At 44.5% G+C, this 9,488-nt stretch overlaps 1 gene segment (V, D, J or C); it reads right to left on the bottom strand.

Annotated features, from left to right (window-relative positions):
* Window positions 1-1,343: 1,343 nt before the first annotated feature.
* Window positions 1,344-9,488, bottom strand: part of LOC141148581 (Ig mu chain C region secreted form-like) — a 41,505-nt gene continuing 33,360 nt past the window's right edge. The window contains 2 exon segments of the C gene segment in view: window positions 1,344-3,183; window positions 5,251-5,589. Of these exon segments, the coding sequence occupies window positions 3,164-3,183; window positions 5,251-5,589 (359 nt within the window).

The raw sequence follows: 9,488 nt of genomic DNA, 5'->3' as shown, positions 1-9,488 counted from the left end.
CAGTTTCAAATTTTTATTGCAATTATAACAATCTCTAGTAATACCATGAAATAAATCTTAAAGCTGTATTATTTCTAATGGAGGCCACAATTACTTCATGTCAGAAAACAATGTTATACAATTTTAGAAATTAGAGTGGAACTCAGGGTAAAATAAAAAAATCAAAGGAAAAGTGTCAAAAAAATATTGCGCCAACTAAAATGTGAGGAGCAGCCAACATAACAATCAGACTAATTGTGAGCAAATATAGTAACACAATGTGGCGCCACATTGTGTTACTATAAAATAAAAAAATAACATATTTTATATGGAGCCTTCTGTCACTAGCATTACCACAGCAGTTTTTGTTTTTCTGAGTCCCCCGTAACATAGTTTTATTATCTGTTGATTCTTCCAGTAGGTTCATTAATTTTCCTCTTCCTGTAACAGGGTGGCAGCTGTTCGTTCTGTAGTAAAATCGCAAAGTAGCGTTGTCCCCTGCAGACAAGTACGCCTTAGCCCCGGTTCACACAGGGGCGACTTGTCAGGTGACTTAGCCGCCTGACAAGTCGCGTCCCATTCTGTACTATGGAACCGTTCTAATAGGAACGACTCAAGTCGCTCCCACTTAGAAAAAGGTTCCTGTACTACTTTGGGACGACTTCAGGGCGACTTGCATTGACTTCTATACAGAAGTCATTTTGAAAGCCGCCACTGAAGTCGTGTGCAGGTCGCCTTACAGAGTCGTGCTGCAAGTTGGGCTGCCCCTGTGTGAACCGGGGCTTAGATAGAGATGCAGTTTTACATGAACTTTAACCCCTTCGTGCCTAAGGGTAAAACAAATCCTAATCCCAAAGCACAATTTTGCAACTTTGACATGTGTAAAACTTTACATATCATCATAACTACTTTGTGTGTCCAGGTGGATTATATCGCATTTTTTTTTCCCCAGGACAAATTGGGCTTTCATTTGGTGGTAAATGGTAATGAATACCTTTTTATGATTTTTTTTATCAAAGGAAAATGGGCCCAAAATAGTAAAAAAAAAAAAAAATTCATTTAGCTGTATATTTCTTGCTACTACCATAACCTTTCACCAAAGAACAATCCAACATAAATTCTTCTGCTCCTGACTATCACAGTGATACACCCTATGTGTATGTTATTTTTTGTTTATACCCGTAGTACAACCCAGACACAATAGTGCACATTTTCTTTTTCTTTTTTATTCTACCTAAAACAAACTGACACTGATACTAATTTAAAGAAAACATCGTGTCCAAAAGAAATACTGACCATGACCTTTGACCCCTTGATCTAGGTTTTGTTTTGTATTTTTTTATTTTAGTTTGTAATTATTGTAATTTTTTTTTTTTACACACACTCTGCTTTACTAAAGACAAATAGAGTGTGCACTCTGCAAGAGCAGTTGCTCCAGAGCTTAGTAATTTAGCAGATGCTCTGCTGAATTCCATGCACTTGCACAGTGTACAGTCTATTTGCCTTTAGTAAACCCCAATGTATCTCTCTCCTCCATTCACAGAGATAGAAAACACAGGGGTGGGCTTCACAGTGACCGAATAATGTGATAGCCATTCAGAGGCTATCACAGCAATCAGGGGACATAGGATCGGGAGTTCCGGGTCTTGATTGTCAGTACAGGGTCCTGGACTCTCAGTGAGACCCCGGTCTCTGTGCTGGGAGATATGCAAATATGCAGCCCCATGGGAAAAAAGCCCAGTCCGATGGGCAGTAGGGGTGTTGAATATAATCGTAGCATCGATGCATCGGGATTCGGGTGTCCACGATGCGTCATCGATACCGAGTTGCCCTGCCCCTCCTGGGAGAAGCTCCCCCATCATACTCTACAAGTTTAAAAAATAACTGTGTCTTAACGAATCCCCTCTTATAATACATTAAGTGCCCCACTGTTCAAGTGTACATGCCTTTTAAAAAATATGTAGGGATATAAAGCATTTTTCAAAATGTTCCTCAGCGTTCATGTGGCTGCCCGGCGCACAGCTCTCCTCTCTTCATCTAACAGCTACAGTGGGCGGGGCTGAGAATCCTCCGCTGATGTGAGCCGAGAGGAGAGAGGAGAGCAGCAAGTGGCCAGCCGGGTCTGAGTTACATGCGAGTCAAGGGACAGTCTGAAATATGTGGTATATAAATAGCTACATATTTTTTAAAAGGCATTTACAGTGGGGCACTTAATGTACAATAAGAGGGTATTCGATAAGGCACAGTTAGTTTAACAGGAGTGAGCAGAGTACATATAAGTGTGCTCTGCTTACAACTTGTACTGACCACCCGTTCACACATTCCACTGTTAACTCCTAGAGTGCTGGAATGTGCAACAGGGAAGAGCTGAACTCTCAGCACTGAGAGATCTGTGAGGTTCACTGTATTCTGTTTGTCAGCAGCAGATAACATCACTTCTGTCCTCCCAGCAGCAGTCTGTTTTTCTACTATCATTTACCAAAACCGTTACCACAAGGTTGAAAGAACAAAATTATCTACAACGCCTTTAGAGGGTGTCTGTGGGAATTTGTGTCAATATGTGAGGTCAGGTATAGATGTTGGATGAGAAGACCTGGCTCACAATCCAATTAATCCCAGAGGCCTTCAGTACGGTTGAGGGCTCTGTGCAGAAGGATACTCAAGTTCCTCCACACCAAACTCATGAAACCATGTCTTTGTGGAGTTGACTTTGTGCACAGGGGCACAGGCATACTGGAACAGAAAGGGGCATTCACCAAACTGTTACCACAAGGTTGGAAGAACACAATTATCTACAATGTCTTTAGAGGGTGTCTGTGGGAATTTGTGTCAATTTGTGAGTTCAGGTACAGATGTTGGATGAGAAGACCTGGCTCACAATCCAATTAATCCCAGAGGTCTTCAGCACGGTTGAGGGCTCTGTGCAGGTGGATACTCGAGTTCCTCCACACCAAACTCATGAAACCATGTCTTTGTGGAGTTGACTTTGTGCACAAGGGCACAGGCATACTGGAACAGAAGGGGCATTCACCAAACTGTTACCAAAAAGAACACTATTGTCTAAAATTTATTGATATGCAGATATCTTCTGCATATGTCTTCACTTAGGGAAAAACATCCATGCTGAAAGTTTCGTAAGGTGGAGCAGAAAATACAATCCATCTATCTTCAAAGAGTCCATCATTTAGAGGGGTTTGGAGCACACTATAAGGAAATTAAGAGATTTATTATAAATACAATGATTAATTCTCTTAAAAGATACAGCATTATTACTCTCATGGATTTAGTCAGTCCTTAAAAACATGTTACTGCTACTACTACTAGTTCACTATACTGTATGGGAGAGAGGTACTAAAACTGGAGAGTGCAAAATCTGGTGCAGCTCAGCATAGAAACCAATCCGCTTCCAGGTTTTATTTTAAAAACTTAATTGAACAAGCTGAAGTTAGAAGCTGATTGGCTAATATGCACAGCCCAGATTCTGAGTTTTCTAGTTTTAGTAACCCCCCCCCAGATGTCCGAATAATTTAAACTACTAGTATATAAATTATTTTACTTTTAAAATTCCAGATATGTAACAAAGTTATTGCAAATTCCCATCTGCTTCTCATCTAGATGAAAAAAAAAAAAAAATGACTGTGCTTTTTTGAGAATGAGAGCCTAATGGTATGTTCTGCAGGAAGGACAAGGTCAATGCATAGCTTGTTTGTGACTGCAACAAACCATTCATATGTTTATTTCCTTCACTGACAGGCAAGGGAGACCATAATTCAGTTGTCATTGATTCCCTGGTTAAGAAACTTTGTGCTGGTAAAAAAAATGTCACGCTGTAATTGCATGTGATTGCTGTGTAATAAAATTCTGTTTAAAGATAAATGCATAAAAATGTTTGTTTCAATAAATTCCTTAACAACTTCCGCACCGCTCACCGTCGGTACTTTGAAGAGGTATATCGTTGTTATGGCAGCAGCTAGCTGCCATAACCCCGGTATCTTCTTCTTCAGCAGGCGGTCCACTTCAAGATAAAAGTGGTCTCTGCAGCGGATTGCCACAAAATCACTTTTATCGGTGGCGGGAGAGAGGACCCCCCTCCCGCCGCGCTCCGGTGCCCTCAACCGATTACCGGAGCCATCGGCAGCGGTGGAGGCAATCGGATTCTTCTCCTGGCCTGACATGGAGACGAGTGAGGGGAAGATGGCCCCACCCATCTTCATATCATTGCAGGGCAGAAGCAACGTCAAAAAGTCACTTCCGCCCATAGCTCTTAAAGGGCCATTTTTTTTTGCATATTAGTGTAAATATGAGATCTGAAGTCTTTTTGACCCCAGATCTCATAATTAAGAGGTCCTGTCATGTTTTTTTTCTGTTACAAGGGATGTTTACATTCCTTGTAATAGGAATAAAAGTGACACAATTTTTTTTTATTAAAAGAACAGTGTAAAAATAAAAATTAAAAGGTAAATAAATAAGGAAAAAAAACATTTTTAAACGCGCCCCGTCCCGCCGAGCTCACGTGCAGAAGCGAACACATACGTGAGTAGCGCCCGCATATGAAAGCGGTGTTCAAACCACACATGTGAGGTATCGCCGCAATCGTTAGAGCGAGAGCAAAAATTCTAGCCCTAGACCTCCTCTGTAACTCAAAATATGCAACCTGTAGAATTTTTTTAAACGTCGCCTATGGAGATTTTTAAGGGTGAAAGTTTGTCGCCATTCCACGAGCGGGCGCAATTTAGAAGCGTGACAAGTGGGGTATCAATTTACTCGGCATTATCTTTCACAATATAAAAAAAAATGGGCTAACTTTACTGTTGTCTTATTTTTTAAATCCAAAAAGTGTATTTTTTCCAAAAAAGTGTGCTTGTAAGACTGCTGCGCAAATGCGGTGTGACAGAAAGTATTGCAGTGACTGCCATTTTATTCTTTAGGGTGTTAGAAAAAAATATATAATGTTTGGGGGTTCTAAGTAATTTTCTAGCAAAAAAAAAAAAAAAACAGTTTTTAACTTGTAAACAACAAATCTCAGAAAGAGGCACGGTCCTTAAGTGGTTAATAACCAAAAAGGATGACTCCATTTTGTGCACCAAATGCTATGCAAACCAAATATTACTTTGTAAAAGTATTCTGAGATCAAATGGCAAAATGCTGAGTTTGACTTTTAATCTCAGAATTTTGACTTTCAATCTCAGAATTTTGTTTTGCAAATTTGTTTTGTGTAAATGATAAACTACAGGTCTATGAAATAGTTATGCAGAAAAAAAAAAGACGTACATATTTCCAGAGGTCCTGTACTTATTTCTATTGGCCGCTCCAGGCTGGGGTGCTCCACTCTACAGATGATCTCTGACCCCTGGTCTTCTCTTATAGTTGGGGTAAAATATAAAATTGCTGTGCAGCCAAACGTGGTCTTTACGTCCTTGTGTGGTAGAATCTCTACAGCCATATTACTAGAGACCGGAGCCGCAGACAACACACCTCTTTCTCTCCTAAACCAAGCCACAGTTATAACATTAGGGAAATAACCGGTGATGCGGCATCTCAGCATGGATTTTTGGTTGTCTTCCAAAAGTGGGACATTTATTTTTCCTAAAATGGGATGCCAGGGAAAATCTACAAAGAAATAAAAAAGTGCACACTGATTATGCATTTAACTCATTCTAAAGAATAACTTCACTTTTGTGGAAATAATATACCAAATAAAAAAATAATGTAGCATATACAATTGCTGCACAAGCCATATTGTAATTTAATGTTTCGTTCTGCAGCCACTATTATGCCCTGTACACACGGTCGGATTTTCCGATGGAAAATGTGTGATAGGACCTCGTTGTCGGAAATTCCGACCGTGTGTGGGCTCCATCACACATTTTCCATCGGATTTTCCGACACACAAAGTTTGAGAGCAGGATATAAAATTTTCCGACAACAAAATTCGTTGTCGGAAAATCCGATCGTGTGTACACAAATCCGACTGACAAAGTGCCACGCATGCTCAGAATAAATAAAGAGATGAAAGCTATTGGCCACTGCCCCGTTTATAGTCCCGACGTACGTGTTTTACGCCACCGCGTTTAGAACGATCGGATTTTTCGACAACTTTGTGTGCCCGTGTGTATGCAAGACAAGTTTGAGCCAACATCCGTCGGAAAAAATCCTAGGATTTTGTTGTCGGAATGTCCAAACAAAGTCCGACCGTGTGTATGGGGCATTATTTTCTCTAAAATGTATTTCAATACGGCAACCTGTTGGTGTACATAAAACAACAGAAAGCAGCGCCAATCTAAGTGTAGCAATTAAAAAGGCAAGATTTATAAAGGATTACACTGACTAGACAGTGGTGGTAAATGGGCACATCGAGATCAGCAACCAGGGGGTTCCAGAGGTCCAGAATGGCTTCAATACAGTGCAGTCTCATCACACTCGGTGGCGCAAAGATTGCCTGAGGAAGGAGAATGCATGCTCCGAAGGTGTACATGGTTCTGCAGCCACCCACCAACAACCACCTGACCAGAGACGTCCTGCTGATGATTTCCTCCTGCGCCCTTCACATCTAGCCTGAAACAGCTGCGCCACTGACTGTGATGAGACGGCACTGTATTGAAGCCATTCTGGACCTCCGGAACAACCTGGTTGCTGAATGGCTTCAATACAGCGTGGTCTCATCACACTCGGTGGTGCCGGTGTCCCAGGCTAGATGTGAAGCCTGATTCCTCAGCAGGGGCGTAACTACCACCATAGCGACCCATGCGGGCGCTATGGGGCCCGCAGCCAAGTGGGGCCCAGTGAGGATGAGAGCACCGCTGGCACAGTCTCCCAGCCAGGGGAAGAGAGAGGAGAGGAAGAGGCAAGCTGTGACCTGTGCCCAATGCAGTGTGACCTGTGCCCAATACAGCGTTGCCTGTGCCCAATACAGCCTGGTCTGCCTGTGCCCCATACAGCCTCACCTGTGCAGAGGAAGAGGCAAGCCACCCGGATCAGCAGAGAGCTGAATTGCCCCATGTAACAGCTTTCATTAGAACTTCCAGTGTTCCCGGGGCTCACGTCACATAGCTCCACCTCTTGGCCCGGCGCCTTTGATAGACAGAACGCCAATCCAATGCAGGACGTGTGACGTCATCAAAGGCGTCGGGCCAAGAGGTGGGGCTATGTGACGATGAGCCCCGGGAAGACGGGAAATTCAAATGAAAGCTATTACAGCGGGCAATCCCGCTCTTTGCTGATCCGGGTGGCTTGCCTCTTCATCTGCACAGGTGAGGCTGTATGGGGCACAGGCAGACCAGGCTGTATTGGGCACAGGCAATGCTGTATTGGGCACAGGTCACGCTGCATTGGGCACAGGTCACTCTGTATGGGGCACAGGTCACGCTGCATTGGGCACAGGTCACGTTGTATGGGGCACAGGTCACTCTGTATGGGGCACAGGTCACTCTGCATTGGGCACAGGTCACGCTGTATGGGGCACAGGTCACGCTGTATTGGGCACAGGTCACGCTGTATGGGGCATAGGTCACGCTGTATGGGGCACAGGTCACATTGTATGGGGCACAGGTCACGCTGCATTGGGCACAGGTCACGCTGTATGGGGCACAGGTCATGCTGTATGGGGCACAGGTCATGCTGTATGGGGCACAGGTCATGCTGCATTGGGCACAGGTCACGCTGCATGGGGCACAGGTCACGCTGCATTGGGCACAGGTCAAGCTGCATTGGGCACAGGTCACGCTGTATGGGGCACAGGTCACGCTGTTTGGGGCACAGGTCACGCTGCATTGGGCACAGGTCACGCTGTATGGGGCACAGGTCACGCTGTATGGGGCACAGGTCACGCTGTATGGGGCACAGGTCACGCTGCATTGGGCACAGGTCATGCTGCATTGGGCACAGGTCACGCTGCATTGGGCACAGGTCACGCTGTATGGGGCACAGGTCACGCTGCATGGGGCACAGGTCCTGCTGTATGGGGCACAGGTCACGCTGCATTGGGCACAGGTCACGCTGCATTGTGCACAGGTCACACTGCATTGTGCACAGGTCACGCTATATGTGGCACAGGTCACGCTCCATTGACACTAGGGCAGCTGTGGGGGGGGGGCTGTTAGCAGGGGGGCCCCATACAACATTTTGCTATGGGGCCCTGCTATTTCTAGTTACGCCCCTGTTCCTCAGGCAATCTTTGCGCCACCGAGTGTGATGAGACTGCACTGTATTGAAGCCGTTCTGGACTCTGGAACACCCTGGTTGCTAATCTCGATGTGCCCATTTACCACCACTGTCTAGTCAGTGTAATCCTACTGGCGCCACCGAGTGTGACGAGACCGCGCTGTATTGAAGCCATTCTGTTGTTTTATTGTTTCTATATCCAGAGTCACTTCTGCTCTTCAGCATGCTGCCTTCAAGTGTTAACCTACAGATCGTCATGATTTCCTGAGGTTACTACCCAGGACACATGGACTTTGTTCTTGGACTACCTTAATCCATTCATCCATCTAAACCTACATAACTAGTAACATCTTTCCTTATTTAATTTTCCCAATCCCCACTAATATTTATTACTGGTTTTAATGTTGTAAATACATTCTTATCATTGTGTATGGCTATGTTGACTCTCCTCTAGAGGTGTCCCTGCTCATGCCGTGGAGTGCCTAGCGCAACTAATATTGTTGTTTTGTTTGTGTACATAATGTCCCCAGAAATGTTATTTCCTGCTTCTGTGATTGGCTCACTGATTTTCCCAGAAGTCTGCACTAAGATACAAGTCACATTTTAGGCATCCCCTGCAATAGGAATTTCAGTTTTGGTTCGATACTCCAAGGGTTAAGATAAGTTCAGCTTTCATAACATGTTTTTTTTTTTTTTTATTGTGACAGTGGGTGCGGGCAGAAGGTCCCTGACACACTGTCACAACGGGAGCTCGGGGGCTGCTCATTTAGTAACATGTTGGTGCCAGTTCACACAGGGGCGACTTGTCAGGCGACCTAGTCGCCTGACAAGTCGCCTCCCGTTCTGTACAATGGAACCGTTCTAATAGGAGCGACGCAAGTCGCTCCGACTTAGAAAAAGGTTTCTGTACTACTTTTGGGGCGACTTGAGGCGACTTGCATAGACTTCTATACAGAAGTCGTTTTGCAAGTCGCCGTGCATGTCGTGTGCAGGTCGCCTCGGTGAAGCGACCTGCAAGTCGTGCCGCCCCTGTGTGAACCGGGGCTTACATGTTACACCCTGAATACGGGTGTAACATGTTACTAAAAGAGTTTCCCCCCCGTTGTGACAGTGTGTCAGGGATCTTCTCCCCGTACCCGCTGTCACAATTAAAAAAAAAAAAAAAAAAAAGAAAGCAGCTGTGCTGGATTTCACCCACCCAGCCATGTCATTCATTGAGTTCTGTGAATGGGAGAACTATAACTACCATCAGCCATTGTGGCTGACGGCTTGTAGTTCTCAATGAATTACCAGGGAGCCTGGTGCGCAGTCTAGGTATTTCATTGATGCTTCCTGTCATTCAGTAACTG

This window comes from Aquarana catesbeiana, linkage group LG06 (assembly GCF_042186555.1).
Source record: "Aquarana catesbeiana isolate 2022-GZ linkage group LG06, ASM4218655v1, whole genome shotgun sequence".
Lineage (NCBI taxonomy): Eukaryota > Metazoa > Chordata > Amphibia > Anura > Ranidae > Aquarana > Aquarana catesbeiana.
The sequence above is the reverse complement of the archived record's forward strand: the minus strand, read 5'-3'. Positions and strand labels throughout refer to the sequence as shown.